Source organism: Lissotriton vulgaris, chromosome 2_1, assembly GCF_964263255.1.
Source record: "Lissotriton vulgaris chromosome 2_1, aLisVul1.2, whole genome shotgun sequence".
NCBI classification, from domain to species: Eukaryota; Metazoa; Chordata; class Amphibia; order Caudata; family Salamandridae; genus Lissotriton; species Lissotriton vulgaris.
In genome coordinates, this window is record NC_141687.1 from 2,030,361,689 (window position 1) to 2,030,387,019 (window position 25,331).

At 42.8% G+C, this 25,331-nt stretch overlaps 1 protein-coding gene across 2 annotated transcripts in view; it reads right to left on the reverse strand.

The window, feature by feature from the left end:
* Positions 1-25,331, reverse strand: part of AFG2B (AAA ATPase AFG2B) — a 247,052-nt gene that overhangs the window by 204,770 nt on the left and 16,951 nt on the right. For both annotated transcript variants that reach the window (XM_086958256.1, XM_086958257.1), the window contains exon 3: positions 7,656-8,750. In XM_086958256.1, coding sequence (XP_086814382.1) covers positions 7,656-8,750 — 1,095 coding nt within the window. The remainder of the gene's footprint in view (positions 1-7,655; positions 8,751-25,331) is intronic.

Genomic DNA, 25,331 nt, shown 5'->3' on the forward strand with positions numbered 1-25,331 from the left:
GCAGAGCTCAGCTTTGAACTAGTCAAAGTTCTTACTTATTGCTGCTATTGTTATGGAGAACTACAGGGTAGCACAAATATAACAAAATAAAAAGCAATTTCGGTTCAACTTTCCGAATTAAAAAATTGCAGGCATTCTGTTCTGTGACACCAAGCATCACATAAGAAAAGGATAAACTGTGCTTAAAAACATAAACAGTGGGCAGTGATGTGAAGAGAGTGTGTTTGTGCGAAAAAAGGACACACTCGATGAATGTAGGCTGGGCATCCTATTCTATAATGACAAACTACATTTGTTTTGAGAGACCATGCATGTACCCAATATTCTGTTAATGAATTTCGCAGAAGCTTACTTAATTAACACAATTAGAGTTTGAAATCTAATCATTCTGTTGTATTTTCTCCTTTAAAATGCAGCATTCCTTTTTAAGAATGTTGGTAAGGGTCTTTGGGAATGTTGATGTTCAAGCCAGGCAGTTGCAACCTGGACTGGCTGGACTAGCTGCTGCATGACTTGCCTCCCTGGTGGGCTTTCAATAAAGCTAATCTGTTCAACTTATTTGGATTCACGAGTTTACTTTACATTCAAATTCACAAGTACTTTTACTAAACATCCAATGACAATACTAGGTGGAGAAGTTAACTTTTCTGACTTTCAATGGTGTGATTCATTCACTGAAAGGCCATTCTCCTTTGGAGAGTATTAGTTTACTCTATTTTTTATATGAACAAGGTTTTTCCCACAACACCTTTTACCCCTTTGGCTGGTAAGCCTGGGGCTTTTTAAAGGCTGTAAAATTACATATGAGCGTAATCAACGTTTGCTATAGTAATAAAATACCAGCATTCTTACTCGTGAAGACATACGTAATGCACTACAAACTTGAGTCACAGTGGAAAATGGAAGTAATTTGCTCGTGTCGTGAAATCATATTTATCTTTCCATTCTAAATTAAAACTATTACAGTGCTTGGCTAAAGGCTCACTATAACCGTGTGATTATGGAATTCTTAGATAGTACAGTGGCAGATAGCATTAAACTTGTGGAAGTCTCAATGCTGAACCGCAGTGATCTGGATAAGATTAGGTGAGGGCTGGATGTTTTGCATTTTTCAAGGCCCATTATTTGAAAGCAAACGACATTATTTATAAGAAGGGGATAAAAGCGCTCGGATTACTTTAGAGGATCAAATCACCACAATTTAACAGCATTGTAGAGGTTGTTTTTTTTGTTTCCAATTATGGTGTGCATTACTTGCAGAGCTAAACAGCACAAACACATCCCAAATAAAATGATACGTACATCCAAGATTGATTCAAGCTGAAGGCAGCTACCTACTGGAGGAAGAAGGTATATTTATAAAGGTTTCTTATTGGAAACCGATTAACTTCAAATAGCAAGCAGATTTGTATTATAATCAACTTTTGCATCAAAGCAATACCAAAAACACAGATTTTTGCCGTTGTTAAGATGCAACATGTACCTGCAGCTTCACTATCCACAACCAGTTGCAACATTTTAGTTCAAAACTCTTGAGAAACCTACCACCAAATCCTTCCCTTGTATCATGATTTTGACATATAGTACTGCAAATCATCAAGTGCTCTCGAAAACAATCATTTGGCAACCTTCCATGACACCTATAACTCATTGTATTCATGGTTTAATTTTGTGATAGATTACCACCACCTTAAAAGTCTCATTAGTTCCCAGAAAGCCTGCAATCCTTATTTAGGGCTAAAAATATAACACTGTCTGAGAGAGACCTTCTTCATGCCATAAGTGCACTGTGACACTAGCCACTTAAAATGAATCAACCATGTAAATCTAAGACAAATCGATAAAGTGAAGAGACCTAAATAATGTTAGCATATGAAGTAACATAACAGTCAAAGAGGTGTGTAAAAAGCCTCTCAGTCTGGAACAAAGCATACAGTGGTGACCAACACAACTTCTGAAATATTACTATGGCTAAGGAGTCAGAGAGAAAAGAAAATAGAATGAAGGTGGACTTGAAAGCCTGGCTTAGTGCATGTTATGAGGGGACGATTTCCGGGGCTGTTCCCAGGAGACGGAGGGACTTCTGAATATTCTGTCATATTATAGGCTAAATGGGTTCCTAGTGCCATTCAAACTCTAAACGGCATCTGATCTTCCTACTGACATGGAAGACCGTCAGAAACTGTTGCCTTGAGATGTTTCCCAAGTATACTATAGAATCTATGACACAGTTGTCATAGTATGTTTTGTGAATTACATCTCAGTTTGATTTTTGTTTCGTTTGGCCCACATAGATCATATTTCATGGACAAAAGATGGCATACACAAGATTACAACTATTACAGTTAGGGAATGTTTTTAACTCGTTTCTCACATCTTTAAAAATAAATTCCTTACATTCAATAGATAAATCACACACAACACAGGTCCCGCATTTGACATGGCCCCTTATGGGCAGGAATGATCAAAGATCATTTAGTGTAGTATTCGGAGTAGAAGTTGAGGGGAGAGCTGCCCTCACTATTTGATTTTTTAGATTTTTGCTTTTTTTGAATGCAAAAAGCAGCATTTCCAGATCTAGGCTGCCAGAGTTCAGGATATGCCAATTTTTATTTATACTTTTACGGATTTTATTGGAAGCCATGGAGAATGTTGTAACACATACTAATTTGTTATTGGATTTCTAATGTTTGGGCTTTAATAGGGTCTCACGCGGGCAGTACCAAGCCCTTTTCATAGGGTTTTTAACCAGGCGGCGAGGGTAGCCCCTGAACTTCAGCTTGGCTGCAAGTATATTAGCCTCATTGAAGAAGTCAGTTTTTTGGAAACAATTCCTTCTGAGCCTTAAAAACTGGGAGTATGGTAGGCTGTTTTTTTAGGGCTCTAGGGTGGCAGCTCCCGTAACTGAGTAATGTATTCTTTTCAGTCGGTTTGTGAAACAAGGAGGTGTAAAGCAAACCATCTTTATGTTGGATGCAGAGGTCAAGGAAAGGGATACTGACATTACTGTGTGTAAGAGTGAAGGTGAGGCCATTACAGTTGTTGTTGAGCCAATGCAGAAAAGCTTTCAATGTTCTATTTCTTTATAAAAACTACAGAAATTCGCTGCTTTTGCCTAATAGCCCTGTTCTGTTCCTTGTTTCCTCACTGTATAAATCTGTATGTGCTTGGGTGCAGGCTTGTGACCCACTACGTTGCACTGTTGAAGGAATCCTTGTTTTTTCATTTTTGTTCGTTCACTTCTGATTAAGTAAAGATTGAGACCTCTGTCCGGCTGGACATGTCAAACTAATATAGTTCCATTGTGTCTATATTCATTGTGGTTAAAAATATTCTTTTACATGGGACCACTGTTGTTTCAAATAATCATGTTTCCCAAGGTCCTGTGTTGACCTGTTCAGGCTCCCTTGTTGACCTTTAAAACATGTAAATGCTGAGCAATCGAAGTGAGAGCGTTCTACTGCTTGGTGGACGTGGGTGCCACATGCAGTGGCGACACCCTAGAAGCAGCGTAGAGAACCCACAACTGTTAGTGGGCATGGGGAGGCGTTAGATGCTGGTCCAACGGGACGCTGAAGTTCAGTTCAAAAGCTAGATCTTAAGGTCCTTCCTAGTGAGGCAGGAACGGTGTTGCCTGAGGTGGAGAGGTAGTGTATTCCAGGTCTTTGCTGCGAGGTAGGAGAAGGATCTCCTCCAGCCGTGGTCTTGCAGATAGGTGGGACGATGGCCGGGTTACCTGGGTGGAGTGGAGGTCTCTGGTGGATGTGTGGAATGCGAGTTGGTGGTTCAGGTACGCAAGTCCACAAGGTGTAGGACATTGAAGCCGTGTGTGAGGAGCTTGAAGGTGATTCTTTTGTTCACTGGGAGCCAGTGGAGGTCTCTCAGGTGGCTAGTGATGAGGCTGCGGCGGGAAATGTTGGGGATGAGTCTGGCGGAGGTTTTCTGAAAGTTCTGCAGTTTCATGAGGAGTTTCTGGGTGATGCCGGCGTAGAGTGTGTTGCCATAGTCGATTCTGCTACTGAGGAGTGCATGGGTGCCTTTCTCGACTCTGTGGGGATCCACTTGAAAATCTTTCGGAGCAGGCAAAGCATGTGGAAGCAGGGCAATGAGACAGCATTGATTTGGTGGCTCATGATGAGCTAGGAGTCTAGGATGATGTTGAGGTTCCGTGCGTGGTCTGTTTGGGAGGTCCAAGCATTGAGGGCCACCAGGAGTCATCCCAGGTGGAGGGGATGAAGCCTATGATGAGGACTTTCTGGATTGAGCTTGAAGCAGTTCTTCATCCGGGTGTCACTGCTTTGAATATCTGCCCTTATCACCAATCAGGGCTCCTCTTACAATATACAAAATACTATGCAATTGTTGCTTAACAAATGTGACTCACCAGCAATCTGGGGAAGGAGACTATAACGCAGTTATGTTGGATAGGTCAGTTGCTCCACTGCTAGGGGCACCTGTGCGGCTGAGCATGCAGAATCTGGCCGCATGGAATCACAGGTAATATTTAACAGACATGTGACCTGAAACACCCCCATACAAAAGGGAATATTAACTTTCTTTCCTGGTGCATGATATTAGCACATGGCCGTACGTGTTTTTTGAGGGAACGGACATAGCAAACTCCATCATAGATATTGGATACCTACGTTGATCAGAATCAGCCCACTGCCCATTAATAATGTCTATCAGATGGAGCCATAGTGGGTGAAAATATCAACCAATATTTCAGTGGAAAGGCATGGCAGAAGATCTATCAAGTGAATGGAAAACATTTAAAGTGGTTATCATCAGTGTCTGTCTGAAACCTAGGACCTAAAATTCACCAAACAAAGGAAAATGTCTAATGTTGTGCTGAAAATACATAGAGACAATCTGTGACTGAAGTTTAAATTATGCAAACATTTATCGAGGTTAAACAACATTAACACACACTTACTGACAGATTAGCAGAGATCATCCACAAAGAGTATATTGCCATGCAACACAAGGAAGGGGACCTACCTGGGAGAACATTGGCCTGGCTGTTGAATAGCTATCTATCCTATATACACAGATACAGGTTTTAAGAACACACTCTTAAGCACATTTTAATCAAATGCTTACCTGGTATTATGAGGTTCTGTATACCACACTGACTGCTGAGACTACTATGAGTGCCTGCGAGTACTTAGATACGATATTTAACAAGCTTAAATGTGGAACAAAAAGAAACTTTAGATGCCATATTCACCATACAGGAAGTCAAACTGGCTATCGTTCAATTGTTTCAAGCAGCTTATAACATAACATGCACCAAAATGATTACACACGTATGAAGCGGCACTTCGGAAAGGTGAGCTACCAAGATCTGCAAGGGAGGCCATCACTATACGTAGTGATCCGTTGGATGTGAAATCATATAGTCCTCTAACCCTGCTCAATATTGAGTGTAAGATACTAGAGAAAATGATAGAGAACAGATTGCATGCATTCCATGATGCACTTTTTAGTAAACTCGGATCATAGTGGCTTTAACCCTGGACAAAACACTCATGCCAACCTCAAATGGCTGTTTCACGTCGTGGATAGAGGTCCCCAGGGGGCAACAATGGGACGCAGTTGGCTTTCTTAATAAAGAAAAGGTGTTTGGCACCTTCTTCTGGCATTTTGCGGAAAATAGGGATCAGCACTGGTATCTTCGTGAAACTGCCAGGGTACATACGTGTTAGATTTATTCTAGGCAATGGGAGATTGAGTAGGTTAACCTATAGGGATTGTCTTTATCCCCACTGCTCTTTATATTGACAGTGGAGCCCTGGCATGTTTGATGTGCTACAAAGGACAATCATGGAGAATACATCTCCAACAAAATACACACTATATACGCAGAAAATGCCCTATTGTTTATCTACAACCCCATTGGTGATGTGCCCAATATAATGAAGGAACTCAAAAGATTCAGTAAAGTCTTGGGTCTCAAAACGATCTGGGACAAAGCCTGTCTTTTCCCGTTGCAGGTAGTGGGACTGAATCATCCACCTGACCTTGAATTGCTTCTATGATGGGAGTAAGACGCCTTCAAATATTTAGGGGTCCAGGTCTATCATGACAATGACATATTTTCGATGGCCAATGTAGAGTAGATTGCCACTGCCACAGATATCACCTTTTTGGTGCCAGCTGCCATTTTCCCCTTTGAGTATGGTGTAAATGGCTAAGATGCTACTCCAGCCGTGGATTTTTTTATCAATTTTTGTCACTGCCTAAAGTCATTACAAGATGGTTCTTTCTAGACCTAAACAAATTATTAGCTGGACTGAAAAGGGGGGAGTTAGAAGACTGCGATCTATTGAGAAAGTTCTATGAGTACTTAGATTACGACTTCTGAATCTGTAAGAATGTCCTATGCAGAGTATGCATCGCCAAGTCTGCGTGGGTGAGGGAGCGGTTTCTTTAAATATTCATCTGTTAAACTAAAGTGCAGTATGTGCTCTAATGTATTGTGTGAGGTAGATTGAGCTAATTGCGAAGAAGTTATCCTATGTTTCTACTGTTTTACGAAGCGCCCAATTGTTGCCAATATTACTGAATTGTTTGTAATGACACAATTTCATGAAGTACTGTAACAATAAATGTTACAAATTGGTACAAAGGTCAAAAAAGAAAAACAACTTTTGAATTAAAGAAAAATTACATTTAGTTCTTCCAAATATCAATACAATAATAATGTCATGAGTTCTTCATTTTCATTTTGCAAGTTTGTATCTTTACGTACGTAACATTACTTCCAAAATTCAGTGTTGCTTGTTTAAATGTTATTGATATAGTACAGCCAAACAACTTCAAATCTCAATAATCACTTTCCATTCATATCAAGTGCAGTAACTGATTTCTTTGATGTTGCACAACATCAAAGAAAACAATTATTGAACTTGATATGAATGCCAAGTGACTACTGAAACTTGAAATTGTTTAGCTGTAACAAAACAAGCAAAACTTATGTTTTTCTTTTTTGGACTCTCCACCAATTTGTAACATTTACTGTTATACTGGTTCAGAAATTGTAGAACTCGGGTTGTTTCTTAGGGTTTTGTCAACCCAGTGGATTGAGTCCAGCAGGGCTGTTATTACCCCAAACCCTTTGGTTGTTGTATTTTTGTACTGACACACTAGAAAAAAATCTATAAAAAGCAACTTGGGAAAAAAGGATAAAATTGGGCTTCTTCGGTGTCTAGTAACACACATGCAGTGTCAAACATTACTTGGAATAGTAACAGACACAAAGATCATTTTGCACAAGTTAGTTAATTAAATCAAGAGAATGTAGTAAGTATGTCTGCCATTTATCAATCAAAGGAACCAAACTTCTGACAAAAGGAACTGCCTCTGGGAGGGCGAGAGAGGCTGTGAAATGGAAGGTAAGCAAAGTGGACTTAGATTATACCATCTTTCCCAAGTGACATCAATTCCAAATATGCAAGTATCTAGAAAATAAACACATTTCCATAACATTTGCCAAGATCAGATTATCCCACCTTTAGGTGTTTACATGCTCACAAACGTTTAGGATTCTTTGTAAAGGATACATGAGTCATTTCATATTGCATAAACATTGGGGAACAAGATGAATATGTGTGCTTGAATTACTACAAGTGTGATTTCAGATATATGATTACCTCTCGGTCGAATCTACCTGGTCTCCTGAGGGCTGAATCGAGGGCACCAGGACGATTTGTTGCACCCACGATGATCATTTTAGTTGTACTGTGGATGCCATCCATCAAAGTCAGAAGTTGTGCAACAATTCTATTCTCTGGGGCATTATTTGAACCTCCACGTTTGGGACACAATGAATCGATTTCATCAATAAATAGAACAGTTAGTCTTCTAGAATAAGATTGGCTAGCTTGTTCAAAAAGCTGACGCAAGTTTTCCTCGCTTTCTCCCGGTCGAGCTCCATGTATTGCTGGACCATTGATACACAGCAAGGAAGCGCCTATGTCTTTTGCAACAGCTCTCACAAGTAGCGTCTTCCCCACTCCAGGGGGACCCACTAGTAAAATACCTCTGGGACAAGAAAGACCTAATTTTGTAAAGGTTTTAGGATACTGTAAAGGAAGAGCAATTAATTCTTTTAATGAGGTGCGTAAATCATCCATTCCTGCAACTGACATTTCCAGAGGCTCCTTTGCTGACAAATGTTCATACTGTTCCATTGTAATAATTTCCTTGATACACACACTTGTTTTTGATGTTATATACCCAGCATCTATTGTAAGGGGATCTGCAGCAAGTATTTCAATATACAAAATAGGAGTTCCTGTTGATGTTACCGAAACCACATGGTTGACAGAAAAATAAACATTTTTTAACAAGTCTTTAACAGTCTCTTGAAAAATAATGTCAGGACTGTCTTGCTTTGCTTTAAGATTTGTAACAACTCGAACCGTGACTTTTCGTAATTTGTTACACATCACAATACTTATTTGGGTTGCATCAATTGTTTGTGATTTTAATTCCAGCTTAGTTAGGCCAATATTTGTGCACTTCAAATCCAGCTGTATGTACCCATCACATAGGTCTTTTCGAGGCCAGGCAGTACACAAACAATCTCCAAAGCCATGCAAAGTAATCCGTAATGGAGCACCGATCTTAGCTTTCAAGTAAGAAAATATCTCGGGTCCAATTCTGCATCTTTGGGTTCCATGGTCTTTTGGATCTAGAGGAAGCAACTTCAGAGCCATTCTATAGGCTGCTGGCATGGCAACGCCCTGTAAAAGAGAGAAGTTATAATACTTAGCCCATATATTTGTGTGGGAAAAATAGAAATACCAGATGTACATTCACAGACAACCTAGTGATAGCAAAGCACTTTATATATGTAAATACAATACTTAACAGAGATTCCTGAGCGTAATACCAAGAATTATTCAAGTAATCATGTGACAGCAAATATCTTCCTGTTACACAATTTTTTGATAATTTTTTAACAATCATTTGTAGGTTAACTTTAGTTCCTTACTAAGAACACAAGACAATTATTGTTGTTCCTGGTATTATCCAAAAGTGACTCCTGACGATCATCACATAAGTAAACAACACTTGTATCTAAAGTTTAAAGATTGTCCATAATGTGCACCAGGATGGCCGGTTTCATGGAAAGAGGGGGCCGCTCGGTCCCCCCGCACGTATGGCGGGGCGCCGGACTCCTCCTGTGGCCCTCTCAATGGGGGGGGCGTGCCTCTGAGCCGTGTCTTGATGACGCGGTGGGGCGCGCCCCGCCATCGATTCGGGGAGTACATCGCCTTGACCCGGAAGCAGTCCTTTGCTACCGGGGATAGGTGGGAGGCTCTGGGGGAGGTGGACCAGTGGAAACTGGTCGGCCTTCCCCCTTTGTGAGGAGTTAAAAGGACTGGGGAGCGCGGGAGGCTTCCTCTTTCTCCCGCGCTCCTCAGCAGCCTGCATCGATTTGCGAGCCCCTGGCGTGGCCCGTGAAGTTTTTTTGTGCGGAGCGTTTTAATTGCTCTTCCTTTGTTTTGCAGGCTCTTCGTCGGCAACCCTCTACAAAATGGGGATCAGTAATGGCCTCGAGAGAGGGAGGGAAAGGCGGACAACATAAAGCAGGTATATCTACATCCTTTGATGCAGAGTGTCAAATACGGGCCAATGTTCAGGACACAACCGGATTAAGGGAAATAAGGCGGACTAACAAAGCTCCGCGCTTACCTCAAAGACGTATCGTCCAGAATGAAAGTCCCGTGTGAGACGTCAACGCCATGGTGATACGAGTCAGTGAATTTTAAACCTTTGGCGCAGTCATGTGTGTGAGTCACCTGATAGTCACCTGATAGTTGCCAGCGGATTACACGGGCAGTGTACAGGCAGTAAAGGAGGGGGAAAGCAGGCGCCATATTAGACTACCTAAAAACCAATCCCGACGGTCGATAACGGGAAGAGCAAGATAGTAAGCGTATGTTTTAAAGGAAGATGACTTTATTATATTCAAAACTGAAAAGAGTCACATAATTTAATCACCTAAAATTTACCCAATAGTCAAATGCGCTGTACACAGGGAATAGCCCTAACCATAAGCGAAAACGACAGGCGCCATATTGGACGTCCCAAAGTCTGTAGCATCCCTGCAGATTTAGCAAGGGAAATGATATTAGTACATATGACGATGTGTCTAAGTAACGAAGCAGGGTCCAAGACGGGCGCCATATTAGGCGTCCCAGAGTCCGTAGACGCCCTGCAAATTTAGCAAACGAAATGATATAAGTACATGGCCAAACCAAATGGCCGTGTATGCAATTCGAAATTGAGACACAAAATGTCAATACGACAAATAAATCAATGTGAATCTAGTAGCTACTTTCAGCATAAATCAAAACACATGAATTTCATGGGTAAGCAGACAAATTGAGACAGAAAAATACAAAACTGAAGAGCCAATACAAAAATAAAAGGAAAGAAATAGATGAAATAAACGAAAGATTTAGGTATATTAGGCATTAAAAGCATTAAAAGCATTAAAAGCATTGAATATAACTGCTTGGAACTTTGGAAACACAGACATCCTGATAGATAATCTTTTTAAATAAGGCAAGCATCTTATTCAAAAGGAACAAATCTAACCATAAGGTAATAATACAGAAATCTCTAGTAAGCATCAAAACTCTGTAGGGGTACCCAAAGGAGGGGAATCGGTCACAAGAAGTGATGCATTTCATTGTCAGAGTTATGTCCACAATCAATAGCCCGAAGGCGACAAATCCACTTCGCTTCCTCCCTCCTTAGCAATAGCTCCCTATTGCCGCCTCTCTTATTAACGGGTATATGTTGGATTGCGTGAAACCAGAAGGTGTTATCATTTTGGTGTTCAGAGTTGTAATGATCAGTAAGTGGATGTCTTAAGTCCCTATTTATGATTGCCCGGCGTTGCTCTTGTATGCGTAATTTCAATGGTCGTATGCTGTTTCCAACATATATACGACCACAAGGGCAACCAAGGACATAAACAGTAAATGGAGTGTTGCAATTGCAGAATTGAGTTATTTTGAATTCCTGATCACCATTGTATGAAAAAGTGGTGATTTTGTTCTTAACCATATCACAAATAATGCACATCCCACGCGTGAAAAAGCCTGCAGGTTTCGGAGGCAGCCACGTGTCTCTGTTTGGGGGTATAGTAACATAGCTGGGGCACAATTGGTTACGTAAAGATACACCCCTCCTATATGCAACGGATGGCCTCTCACCTACATGGTCTTTAATGGCCACAATTCCGGTTAGTAGATGCCAATTTCTACCGAACACATTAAATATTTTATCACTCTGCGTAGTGTATTGGGTGATAAATCTCAATTTGTTAAGAGTTTTTGTCCTTTCCATTTCTTTTAGCATTGTCACTCAACGTTGAGTCCCTATCCAGTGACCCAACCCTAGAAATTGCTCTGTCTAAGGTTTTGTGATCGTAGCTGCGTTTCAGAAATCTTTGTCTGGTCTCGACCACATTTTCCCTGAAGATGTTTTCTTCAGTACAGATCCTCCGTACTCTTGTAAGTTCTCCAAAAGGAATATTTCTAACAACTGAGCCAGCATGCGCACTAGACGCATGCAAGACTGAGTTGCAAGAAGTCTCCTTACGATAGAGTTTACTTTGTATGCGGCCATTCTCTATATAGAATGTGATATCCAAAAAATTGATACTACTCTTGTGAAATGACATTGTGAATTTAACATTAAAGGTGTTGTCATTGAGATATGAGAAGTAATGCTCAAGATCTTCTAAGGTTCCGGACCGGACACAGATAACATCATCAATGTACCTCCCCCAAAAGACGATGTTATTGGTCCAAGGGGAGGCACATCAGGCCCAGGCGTGCTCCCTCTCGTACCACCCCATGAAGAGGCAGGCATACGAGGGGGCAAACCTGGAACCCATTGCGGTACCACTGATCTGTTGGTACCAGCGGCCATCAAAAAGAAAAAAGTTGTTGAGCAATATTAGATCGATCATTTGCATGACCATCTCATTTTGGAAAAAAAGTGTGGCATCCTCTCTATCCAGAAAGGTCTGGACTGCCATTAATCCATATTTCCTGTCAATGCAGGTGTATAGACTGGCAACGTCCAACGTCACAAAAGTAAGGTCATCCGACCATTCAAAATCCTTCAGCTTTACCAGTATATCTTTGCCATCTCGAATATAGGAGGGAAGGCTAAGTACGTGCTTTTGTAGTTTGAGATCTACATAGTGTGACAAGCCCTCAGTGGATGAGCCCACCCCTGAAATAATGGGCCTGCCAGGTGGAAAGCCTTCACCTCCCTTGTGTATCTCCGGGAGGACGTAGGTCAGGGGCAACCCGATATCTGATGTTATGAATGAGATAAATAGCAGACTCTGTGAAAGGAAAGACTCATGCCTGATAACGGAGGATGAATTTAGATTTTTGCACGTGTCCCACCGATCGTTTCCCTGTATCTACGTCCTCCCTGTCCTGTGCACCTCTAAAACAAAAATATTATTAAAAAGAAGAATATATTTTCACAACATTTTGCTTCTGCGAATTACTTTATAATTGGTGCTGCCTCTACCTCTTTTCAACATTCAGTCATTGTACCCTACTTTATCAATTGTAATCTATTCAAATCATCTTTAAACGACAGCTTTCATATTTGGTGCATTCAAGGTTACACATTTCATTTTTCAGAACATGATTCATTTAACACAGTTCATCAAAAAAGGGAGGGATGAGGAAGAATAGTGTCCGTTTCTTTCCCCAGGGATTAGATGCAGTTAATCAGAAAAAATGGACACTTGTTACACCTTCTAACCTTGGGTTCAAAGGATGAAGAGTACCCTCAAAGACTCAATGCAATCGTAGGTGCGGTATATATGATTCATCCGCCCGCATTGAAGTTAAGGCAGTTATCATTGGGTTATCTTCTATGTGTGAACTGCCAGCCTCACCCGAGTCACCTCTGGGTTATTGGTGCAGTGTCCAGAGATATGAGGGTTTCCCCAATATATACAGTGCAAAGAAATAGTGACAAAAAGAAGTGATGTGAAAAAATATTTTAAAAAATGGAAGTAGCCCCAAGGATTTATTGAGGGGTATATTTCCACTGTAGGTTAAAATAGGACTATACTTTTTTGCAGACCGAGTTACTGGGTCTGTTGGTATATTGTTAAAGAAGCGTCGACATGTTTCAGCTCCTTGGGCCCTAGGGGTCTATGGAGCTTTCGTCAGGACTTATTCACAAACATAAAACATAAATGGTATACTCACACAATTTGTGCGGTATCTGTTTAGCAATTTTTCATTATCTGTAAAAAAATTACATGTTAATATGCAAGTACATTTTTGTAATCACAAAAAAGGTTTCTTCGCATTTGGGGTAACGTAAAATAAACAATGTTTTATAATAAAACAAGTTTCTATAGCACTTTGCATTATAAGGGTGAAATTGTGAGGTTAGCAGGTTCAGTTTCGGCTGATAGCAAGGAAATAGAGGACCTCAATAGATATCATAAGGAGGTATGTCGGTCGTACGAGTATTTATTTAACAACATAAGTATACTTCTTTTTTATGCGCAATAGCAATGTATGTGGTACACTAATAAACAAGGGATAACATAGTGAGCAGGATTGTGGCGCCGAGATATATTGTGGTAAGGTCGCCTTGTTGTGGGCGCTGAGAAAGCATTGTTAAATGCGGCATGTGCAGCAGGGTCTAAAGGTTATTCTGTGCCTGTAAACGCTAGATGTTACTTATACGCGCGATTAAACAAAAAGCAATTGAGAACGCGGTGCGAAAATGCTGAATTCTACTTCATGCGCGCGTTTAAAACGGAAATGCAGTTAAAGAATGCGGTGCGGTGAAGTACCTTAAATCAGCAAAAGTTGTGCCACTACGAGGGTTCGCTTGTTTTTGAAGCCCAAAGCTGTAAATAAAAGCGAAGGTAGAGTTTCAAAAAGACGCTGCTTCCGAACGATCTTACCGGTATAGCGGGTGATCTGTCTCAGGCGCCATTACCCGCGTGGAAGTTGTATCCCAACTTGTGCTGGCTCTGCCCCCGGATGTCTCTGTTGTTCCGGTGGCTTCGTTTTAAAGGGGCCAGCTGTCGTGAAGTGAAATGTTTAAAGCGGCCTCAGCCATTGAATGAATAAAGCGCCGTTTTGTGTACCATTGTTCTAATTTACTCGTATCACATCAATTTTAGAACAGGGTTTTCACAAAATCAGGGGAGGAGGGGGGAGGGAGAGATGGAAGGCGATGTGCCTGGTTTTTTCCTTTTTTGGTTCGGTTGATAAAGTTCTCATTGAAGATCAGAATGATGTATGCTGTAGTGGGCTTATGGAGACCTGTGAATAGTTTTCAGGTGGATTATTTCGCAAAATGGTGCCATGCTATATCATCATTGAGACCATATTCACAAGTACGCAGACGGTCAACCCACCGTTGCTCTTTTTCATATAACACCTTCTCTGCATTATTTGACTTGTCGTGCAGCATTTCTATCACTGTCCACTGCATCTCGTCGCAGGAATGATTCATTTCTGTGAAGTGTGAACCCATCTTGGTAGTGTTTTTCTTGAGCCTAATATTACTTTTATGTTCACTGATTCTAGTTTTAATTTTGCGACATGTCATCCCTAATAAATGAAACAAACCCTTTTATACTGGAAGAGATATATAGACAATATATTTCTGATTTGGGACATTAGAAAAGACCTGTCTATCTTTATCATGTGGCTCAATAGCCTGGATCCTTGGCTCAACTTCACTTATACTTGTAACAACAAACAACTGGATTTCCTGGACCTCACCATTTTTACTGAAAAAAACACACTGCAAACCAAGACCTACACAAAACCAACGGCGAAAAATAGCCTTTTATCGTACAAAAGTTTTCACCCTAAACCCCTTAGGTACAGCCAATTTCTTAGGCTCAAAAGAAATTGCAGTCAACCAACCCAGAGAATGCCTCCTACAATTACACCAGAAGGAGCCTACACCAGACCTCACTACCTGTGTGACAACCTTCAACCCGGCCACATATGCTGTACAGAAATTGGTAAATAAAAACTGGCACATTGTAAATACAGGCAAATTCAATTGGCCAAGACCAAGGTTTGCCAACCGCAGATCGAAGAATCTTAAGGATACATTGGTACATACACGCCCACAAAAACAAAAACTACCTGTGGAAACAAGAGACATCACAATGACACCAGTAACAGGACATTATCCATGTGGAAGCTGTGCAGCCTGTAAAACAACATCTGTCTCAAAAACACTACAATTATCTGAGAATTTTGTATGGACACAAAAACAACACACCACATGCAATTCCTCCCATGTCATATACATGATCTGCTGCCCCATTAAAAAACAGTATATAGGGATGACATGTCGCAAAATTAAAACTAGAATCAGTGAACATAAAAGTAATATTAGGCTCAAGAAAAACACTACCAAGATGTGTTCACACTTCACAGAAATGAATCATTCCTGCGACGAGATGCAGTGGACAGTGATAGAAATGCTGCACGACAAGTCAAATAATGCAGAGAAGGTGTTATATGAAAAAGAGCAACGGTGGGTTGACCGTCTGCGTACTTGTGAATATGGTCTCAATGATGATATAGCATGGCACCATTTTGCGAAATAATCCACCTGAAAACTATTCACAGGTCTCCATAAGCCCACTACAGCATACATCATTCTGATCTTCAATGAGAACTTTATCAACCGAACCAAAAAAGGAAAAAACCAGGCACATCGCCTTCCATCTCTCCCTCCCCCCTCCTCCCCTGATTTTGTGAAAACCCTGTTCTAAAATTGATGTGATACGAGTAAATTAGAACAATGGTACACAAAACGGCGCTTTATTCATTCAATGGCTGAGGCCCCTTTAAACATTTCACTTCACGACAGCTGGCCCCTTTAAAACTAAGCCACCGGAACAACAGAGACATCCGGGGGCAGAGCCAGCACAAGTTGGGATACAACTTCCACGCGGGTAATGGCGCCTGAGACAGATCACCCGCTATACCGGTAAGATCGTTCGGAAGCAGCGTCTTTTTGAAACTCTACCTTCGCTTTTATTTACAGCTTTGGGCTTCAAAAACAAGCGAACCCTCGTAGTGGCACAACTTTTGCTGATTTAAGGTACTTCACCGCACCGCATTCTTTAACTGCATTTCCGTTTTAAACGCGCGCATGAAGTAGAATTCAGCATTTTCGCACCGCGTTCTCAATTGCTTTTTGTTTAATCGCGCGTATAAGTAACATCTAGCGTATACAGGCACAGAATAACCTTTAGACCCTGCTGCACATGCCGCATTTAACAATGCTTTCTCAGCGCCCACAACAAGGCGACCTTACCACAATATATCTCGGCGCCACAATCCTGCTCACTATGTTATCCCTTGTTTATTAGTGTACCACATACATTGCTATTGCGCATAAAAAATAAGTAGACTTATGTTGTTAAATAAATACTCGTACGACCGACATACCTCCTTATGATATCTATTGAGGTCCTCTATTTCCTTGCTATCAGCCGAAACTGAACCTGCTAACCTCACAATTTCACCCTTATAATGCAAAGTGCTATAGAAACTTGTTTTATTATAAAACATTGTTTATTTTACGTTACCCCAAATGCGAAGAAACCTTTTTTGTGATTACAAAAATGTACTTGCATATTAACATGTAATTTTTTTACAGATAATGAAAAATTGCTAAACAGATACCGCACAAATTGTGTGAGTATACCATTTATGTTTTATGTTTGTGATTAAGTCCTGACGAAAGCTCCATAGACCCCTAGGGCCCAAGGAGCTGAAACATGTCGACGCTTCTTTAACAATATACCAACAGACCCAGTAACTCGGTCTGCAAAAAAGTATAGTCCTATTTTAACCTACAGTGGAAATATACCCCTCAATAAATCCTTGGGGCTACTTCCATTTTTAAAATATTTTTTCACATCACTTCTTTTTGTCACTATTTCTTTGCACTGTATATATTGGGGAAACCCTCATATCTCTGGACACTGCACCAATAACCCAGAGGTGCCTCGGGTGAGGCTGGCAGTTCACACATAGAAGATAACCCAATGATAACTGCCTTAACTTCAATGCGGGGCGGATGAATCATATATACCGCACCTACGATTGCATTGAGTCTTTGAGGGTACTCTTCATCCTTTGAACCCAAGGTTAGAAGGTGTAACAAGTGTCCATTTTTTCTGATTAACTGCATCATTTAACACAGTAACATAAATTTGTGCAAAAAATGACAAAAACATTAAACCCATATCAATGCATTAATCCTTTTAGACATTTTCACATGGTTACACCAGTCAATAATATGAATAATCAGCCTGCCTGGGCTAAGATTATTTACACTTTTTTGTTTTTCAAAGCACAAAAGCAGACTCGCTACGGGGAAATAAATGTTTATTTGTTCTCTCTAGGGGTGTATATCTTTTGTTGTTACACCCTCACAAGAGTCCCACTCAATATGGATCCTTTGTAGACGGAAAAGGAAAAAGATGACACGTTTCCAATCCCCCTCTGAGTTTGGGGATTATCGTCAGGGCTGAACCACGGTGTAATCTGGTGTTCGTGAAAGTAACTCGCTCCTGTTGTGCACCTTCTTTCCATTGCTTGCGAGTACTGAGTATTTTCATGCGTGTTTCCAGTATTCCGTGTTTCCGATGATCGTTTCTTGTAGTTATTTGTGAAAGCTTGAACTTCGCCTTGAAAGTGGCTTCCTCTTTTGTCCAATGTACCAATTTCCGCTGTAGAGTCATCCGTTTTCGTTTGGACCATCAATTAAGTTAGCATGCATGCCATTATTTCACATGTCATTGCATTCGGCGAGGCTTCACATCATTCCTCGATCGTCGGTCATGCAATTGGAAAAAAACACACATCCTGCTGCAAAATGTAAGGAACCCTGCTGTATAATTTGGCCTTCTCCTGCCGCATAATTTCAGTTGCCCTGTTTAAAGTGCTATGAGGTCCCAGCCTGTGGCAGAAAGCACTGTGACAATGTAAGTCATTATTTTAAAACAGTTTTTACATACTCTAAGCTAGGCTGCTGCTACAAAATGATGCAGTGATTGCAATAAAATCTGCAGATTATGTAGCAAATGCAGTAAACTGATAATTATGTAGAAAACACGGCTGCTGCAGAAACTCATAATTCCAGTGGCCATGGCATTAAGTGACTCAATCAATTAATGGCTGGTAAGAAGGCTGTTTTTTTTTTTACTTTCTGCAATACCAACGCACCCTTCGCTTTCAGGCAGAGTCACCTCAAAGTTAGTATTAACCATTCAAGGGCAATTTTTTGTGAAAGCTGAGTCGATGGGGTGGCAGGTAGAAGGCCAGCAGGGTTGCATTAAAATGCAGAGCCCTAATCCTCTCGGTCCCTGGGGCCTCACAGTAATGGTTTAGGAGACAGAGGAAAGGAGCAAAATTCATAGATAATGTCAAAGAGAAGGCCCAGAATAGGGAGAACTGTATGGGGACTCATTTTTAAGTTTACAAATGGCAAAAAAACACATATATTGTCCTCTTCTTTGTGGCATCTTTATGATACCACAAAGAAGAGGACAATATATGTTTTTGTTTTTTTAAAGGGACATTCATTAGGGAAGCTTGTACTGCTGCCAAGTGTGTAAGTGGCCACTGCTGGTTACCATTAAGGAAGCAGATGCAGCAGGGCTGGGCCCAGGGATTTGAGGGGCCCACTGCATCATAATTATGACTGTCTACCTTTTAAGTATCAGGACCAAGGTGATGATCCGTCATGGTGGGGAAGAGGTAAAGATGCAGAGGAGATAGCCTGCTACTCAGGACTGCAGTTATCATTAGTGCAACAGGAGTAGTTGCATTGGGGTCAAAGAGTGTGAGGGGCTCACAATACCCCAATTATGGGGAGCAGTTTGTTTGAGATAATATCTGTTTTTGCTTAATGCATTTACTGTTTTATAAGTCTCATATTTAGTGTGGTTAATAAGCTATAGAAAAAGTATTCCTGATCTCATCTCTTAAGCCCCGCTCCCTGCACGCAGCGATGTCCCTCCCTCTCCCCCAATCCGTGTCATAAAGTTTTGGAGGGAGGTCAGACCTCAAAAATTTTGCTTACGAGAGGGCTCAGAGTAAAAAAGTTTTAAGACCTCTGGTTAAGAGTGGTCCATATAATACAATAGAGAATCAAAAAGTGTGAAAAACTGTTTTTGTTACCACAGGAACCACTGTCAGTTTCACATCTTGTCTTTCAGGCAACATACACCTTTCTGAAAGCGCTTAAATGGCATCAATAACGTTACTGTGTTTGGGGGCGTGGCTGGCAGAGCTGCGTAATGGCCGCTTCCTAAGCGAGCTCCGCCGGCCGGGACCAAATCCTGAATTCATCCTACCGATGGTGAGGCTGTTGCGGCGCCAATAAGTCGCCCTAGACTGGGGAAACGCCAGGGCCCACTGTAATATTAATTTCATGGGATCCGATGCGGATATGCTGAAGTTATGATCGGATGAGAGGCAGAGCAGCTGTAACGCAGAGACGGAGACCGGGCAAACGCCGGGCTATTGCTACAATCGAGCTCGAGGCTGTGGGGCCCACCGTGCTGGAGAAAATCTGATCGGCGGACGACGGCGCTGGGGGATTGAAGAGGAGGTGCCCTGCGTGGAGATTCCAACTGCTGTGAGCGTGAATGAGGTGCCCTAACGGATTTGAGCGGTGCCAGGGCGCAACAAAGCCGTGAGGTACGGAGAGCGCCCGGCGCCATTTTGCTGCACTCTCTTCATCCTGATATGGCGGCGCCCTGAGAGGGGGAAGGCAGGCATCCGACTGCGCTCTGAATTGCATTGAGTACCATACCTAGGGTGCCGGAAGTTTTAAACTACACGGTGAGCCGAGCCAGTGTCGGAGACACGCCTCTGGTGGAGGAGGTGGTTGGCGTGAGTGGTGCTGCTGCGAGACCGTTACAGCTGTGCAGGAGAGAGGTATGGAGCGTGCGGCATATTAGCCCGAGTTTGGGTGCATCGACTGCGCCGGAACACGGAGCTGCGGCGGTGAATGGTGTCGCTGCGAGAGGAAACTGCGGTGGCTGGTGCATTCCCCTTAACGTTGCGGTGACCCACTTGATAACATCGGCTGCCTGGGGGGAGGTTGCATTGGTATATGCGGTGGTACAATGGCAGACATTTTGTGACTACGGAGCCTGCATTTGCTGCACAGTGATTCTTAGGTAGCTGGCAATACCAATGAACCCTATACAACGATAGTGAAGCGCAGCTGATCTAAAGTGGATTTGTGCCATTTCTTATTAATTCTTGCATACTGTGCTACAATTGTCTACATTGAAAATACATTCCCGGAGGTCTCCATGCGCTCAAATAGAGAAGGAGACAGATTCGAGTCTGAGAGCAGGGATGCTGGAGGTAGTATCCAATATTGCTAAGAAGCGGGTTAAGAGGATTAGCTGCGTCATACCTGAGCATCCCTGATTGTTGAAACTGTTATACCTGAGCTGGGCGGGCAGACATAGAGTGATTGCCTTGTGATTTACACCAGAGCCCACACAACTGAGGAGGCATAGCACTGGTGCTGCCGCCCATGCAGACAGAGAAATAAGACATACTTCGCCCTTGATACTAGATTTGATTGATGATAGAAAGGGGGTACAGAAACGCCGATTACGCAACTGAAGAGGTTAGGCGCTGGTCATTGAAGTTGTGGGTACGCTGTGAACGTACATTCTAACACGTGGCATACAGTGCTGCAGCGAAGTGATGTCAGTGTGGTGCACTTTGCTGTTCTGTGGCGCCATGGGTAAGCCCGATGCAAAAAAGCCCAAGATAAATTTTGAGAACAAACGCTCCACCAGACACGCGGACACTGACCCTGAGGCACAGGGAGGTCCGTCTCTAGGCTCGCTGTCAGAAGACGGTGGGGAGGATTTGCGGACATTAATGTTAGAAATGCGAGCGAGTCTACGTAACAGATACAAAACTGGACACGTTGACTACGCAGCTGGAATCCGTGAAGCACCAGGTGACCACGCATGAAACCAGATTAGACAGCTTGGAAAACAGGCACACTGAATTCCATGAGTTTCAAACTGAAACGAAGGAACAACTTTTGCATATGGATAAGTTATTGGGCATCATCAGAGCCAAAAACGATGATTTGGAGGTGAGGTCCAGATGGTATAACCTCCGCATTACTGGTATTCCGGAGAATACAGCTATTTCAAAAATGGAAGTATTTGTATCAGACCTCCTACATGAGCTCTTTGACCCGCATTTATCCCCAGTGTTCAGGATTAAAAGGGCTCACAGGGTTCTAGGCCCGAAATCTCCTGTAGGCAGAACACCACGACCGATACTGGCCAAACTGCTTAACTACCAAGACAGAGACCTTATCTTGCGCTTGGCGAGAGAAAAGGGGCAGATCAATCATAAAGGAAATAACATATCCTTGTACCCAGATTTCACCCCGGCGGTGCAGGGGGCGCGAAGAGAATTCCTCTCAGCTAAGCGTATTCTCCTGCAGGCACAGATCCCCTACTCCTTGGTCTACCCGGCTAAACTAAAGGTCTCACATGATGGCACTGCATACTATTTTACAGATGCTAAATCTGAGCAAAAATTTGCTACGCATATTTGTGGTAAAAAGTCTAAAGAGACCATGGTTGTGGAAGGACACTCCGATAACCGGATGAGTGACAATGATTAATATGCTGCAAAATTGCCTTATAGCTGTGTTGAAGTATTTTGCAAGATAATGTGTTACTTTATGTTTCAAACACGTTAGAGCTGCATGCTGTGGTGTGTTGGGTCCTAGGAACCCATGGGCGTTAACTGTAGGTGACCCTTCACTATTGCTAGATGCTGCGACTAGCCTACTCGCATTACTCCCGGCCACCCTGTGAAAGCAGGGGAGTATGCCGGCTTAACCTTCCTCTCATGGGAAGTTTCCCTATACTCTGTTTGCAAGTATATATGGTTGGAATTGGGACGGGTATACTAAAACCTGATTGGGGGGTTGGAGTGGCTGGAGGGTGGAATTTGGGGTTTCATTGTTTAGTTTTATGCCAGTATAAAGCTGTCGGACACTTTGAAATGTTACACTGGAATCTCTATTGTGCGCTTTGGTCAGGTACGAGAGTTGGACGTGGGCGTTTCTCATAGAACACGCACTAACACACTGAATGTCCTCACGTGGAACGTTAGGGGGCTGAACGATGGTAAGAAGGCTAGGCTGGTGCACACCTATCTGAAGAGACATAACATGGACATCTGCTTTATGCAGGAGACACACCTCAATGTGAAACAGTCGCAGCGTCTACGCCAAGGCAGATGGGGAGAAACACACTCAGCTATCTATTCCAACTATGCGCAAGGTGTGGCAATACTCATTAGAAAAGGAGTAGATTGGCGAGGAAACAATGCATATGTTGATCCTAAGGGGAGATGTGTGATTTTGATTGGGCAGCTGCGCGGCAGAGCTGTGAGACTGGCAGCTGTGTATGGCCCAAATCTTGACTCCCCCGACTTTTTTCGCGACATCTGGTCTAGGATTAGGGCGCAAGGCTGTCACACATTAATATGGGGCGGCGACTTCAATGCCATACTAAATGACGCTTCTGACAGACACGGCACAGCTCGTTACTTGCACCCTCAAGCTAGCACGGCCTTACAAGACATCATATCTGATGGCGACTTATTAGATATTTGGAGGGTCCGTCATCCCGGACTCAGGGAGGGGACCTATATCTCTAGTCAGCATGCGGCCTGGTCCCGTTTAGACTTTTGGTTAGTGTCACGGGATGTTGCAACCTGGACGCTGAAGGTGTCCCATCTGGCACGCTCATTCTCGGATCATGCCCCCTATTTACTCAAATTGTCCTTACAAAACGTAACCCGTGCGCTTTTACCTGGCATTTACCCCCTCATGCATTACTAGATGAGGCCTTCAAAGAGGAGATCAGATCTGATGTCATAGAATATTTTGCCCTAAATTCTGGATCAGTTGACACCGCCGCCTCGCTATGAGAGGCATTTAAAGTTGTGATTAGAGGGCAATGGATAGCACGACAGGCAGGTGTACTAAAAGCCATCAGGGGAACGTTAGCAGAATTAGAGGTGCGGATAAGGGAGCTAGAAGGACAATTTTACTCTCAGACAAACCCCGCAACAGCTGGGCTTCTGAAGTCGAAACTTTTAGAATTCGAGGGAGAGTCGAAACGGGAAGTTAAATTCTTGGGCAAATATGCTGAGGCGATACGGACCGGGCCGCACGCTAGCGGGTATGATTCGTCAACCCAAAAATGCTGCCTTTGTGCACAAGATAAAAGGCGCTAGTTGGGACACTATTCGTGGCCAGTCGGAGGTTCTCAACAAATTTTACACATTCTACTTTTCCTTATGCAAGGCCACCCAGATATCAAACCCGGAAAGCATGCAAAATTTTTTAGATTCTATTGCTCTGGTGTGGTTTAACAATACACATAGAGTCTATATGGACATCCCCATCACAGTGGAGGATGTCACACAGGTGATAAAGAGCTTGCCACTCAATAAAGACCCGGGTCCAGACAGCTTGATGACCGCCTTTTACAAAGCATATGCTGAAGAACTAGCTCCCAGGCTGCTTGCAGTATATGAAGAAGCACTAGAGGCGGAGATCCTTCCACCGTCTATGAGAGAGGCGGTGATTATGACACTGTTGGAACCAGGCATGGCGGAAACGGAGGTTGAATCATACAGGCCATTATCCTTGATAAATGTCGATGTAAAGATCTATGCCAAATTGCTGGCAAATCAACTCCAGCCGCTGCTTCAGATGATTGCTCTCCCAGACCAGTCCGGGTTTATCCCTGGACGATCGAATTCACACAACCTGCGTATGTTGTTCTCAGTGCTACACTATCCCCACCCAAGTGTTCAAGCCGCCGCCATCTTTTTAGACGTGACACGCTTGAGTGGCCATACTTATTTTTGATACTAACACGTATGGGATTGAGCTCTTTGTTTATTAATCGAATTAAGCTACTATATACGACACCAATCGCCCGAATAAGAGTTAACGGTTTATTGTCAGACTCATTCTAAATTTCGCGGGGTACGAGGCAGGGCTGACCACTGTCACCATTACTCTTCGCTATTGCCATGGAGCCCCTGGCTGCCAGGATACGACAACACCACACCGCGAGAGGAATAGGGTTCTGATCTTCCTGAATGCAGATGACGTGACTCTATACATCCTAAACACTGAAGACAATTTAAATCCGGTCCTTCACCAATTCATCAGATTCGGGGGGCTGGTGGGCATCTCCATTAACTGGGCAAAGTCTGCAATTTTCCGATTGACTGATGGCACCAAAAAGGTGACATCTGAGTTTCCGTTGGAACTTAAACTTCGGGAGGGCTTATGCATGGCTGGAAGGTAAGGTTGCAATTTGGTATAAACTGGCCCTCTCTATTGCAGGGAAAGTGGCGCTGACAAAAATGGTAATTCAACCGAAATTCCTCTATCTATTTGTAAATGTGCCAATCCCCCTCACACAACACTTCTTCAAAAATGTGCGATCCCAGTTGCTATCCTTAGTCAGACCCTCCAGCTTATCGCGATTTCGCGATTCACGAAATCAGCGGAAATGAGCGATGGCCGCGATATTTACCATTTCGGCCGCGAAAAGATTGTCCCTGCTGCTATTTTAAAAAAACTGTGTCTTCTTAATTGATGTACGCAAACACGCACGTCACTACGTGTTTCCATACAGCATTAGAGATAAGGTAGAGGAGAGAAGCAGGCGAAAAGGCACGTGGGGTCAGAGGCGCGACTAGAGCATTTCTAAGCAATCAGCAGAGTGGAGCTGCAGGGGCTCTTACGAGGGGTGAAAAAACAACAAAGACTCATTAACATGCAGATGGTCTTCTAAAGACCAGTGAAGTACTCGGGTGCGGCTGGGCGTGGAAGTACACAAAATAGCTTCATTTGACCTTTTGGGAGGAGCGGGCTGTAAATGGCAGTGGGGGGGAAAGGACTTCTATCCTGGCTTGGAGGAGCTGTAAGAAGTCAAGGATGGACAGAGCTGAACAGGGTCACGCCTTTCCTCCACCCCCAGCAGCGCACCAGGGCAAACAGCTAATAGGATTGCATATTGCAGCAATGCAAGGACAAGCCAGTCACAGAGAAGAAAGTTGGTTCACCTTGTATAAATATTAGGGAGAGAGGAGGTGGCCTAATGGCCGGAAATGCTGGATTTAGACATCTCGGTGTCTGCTCAACAGCCCATGATTCTGGCAATTCAGTTC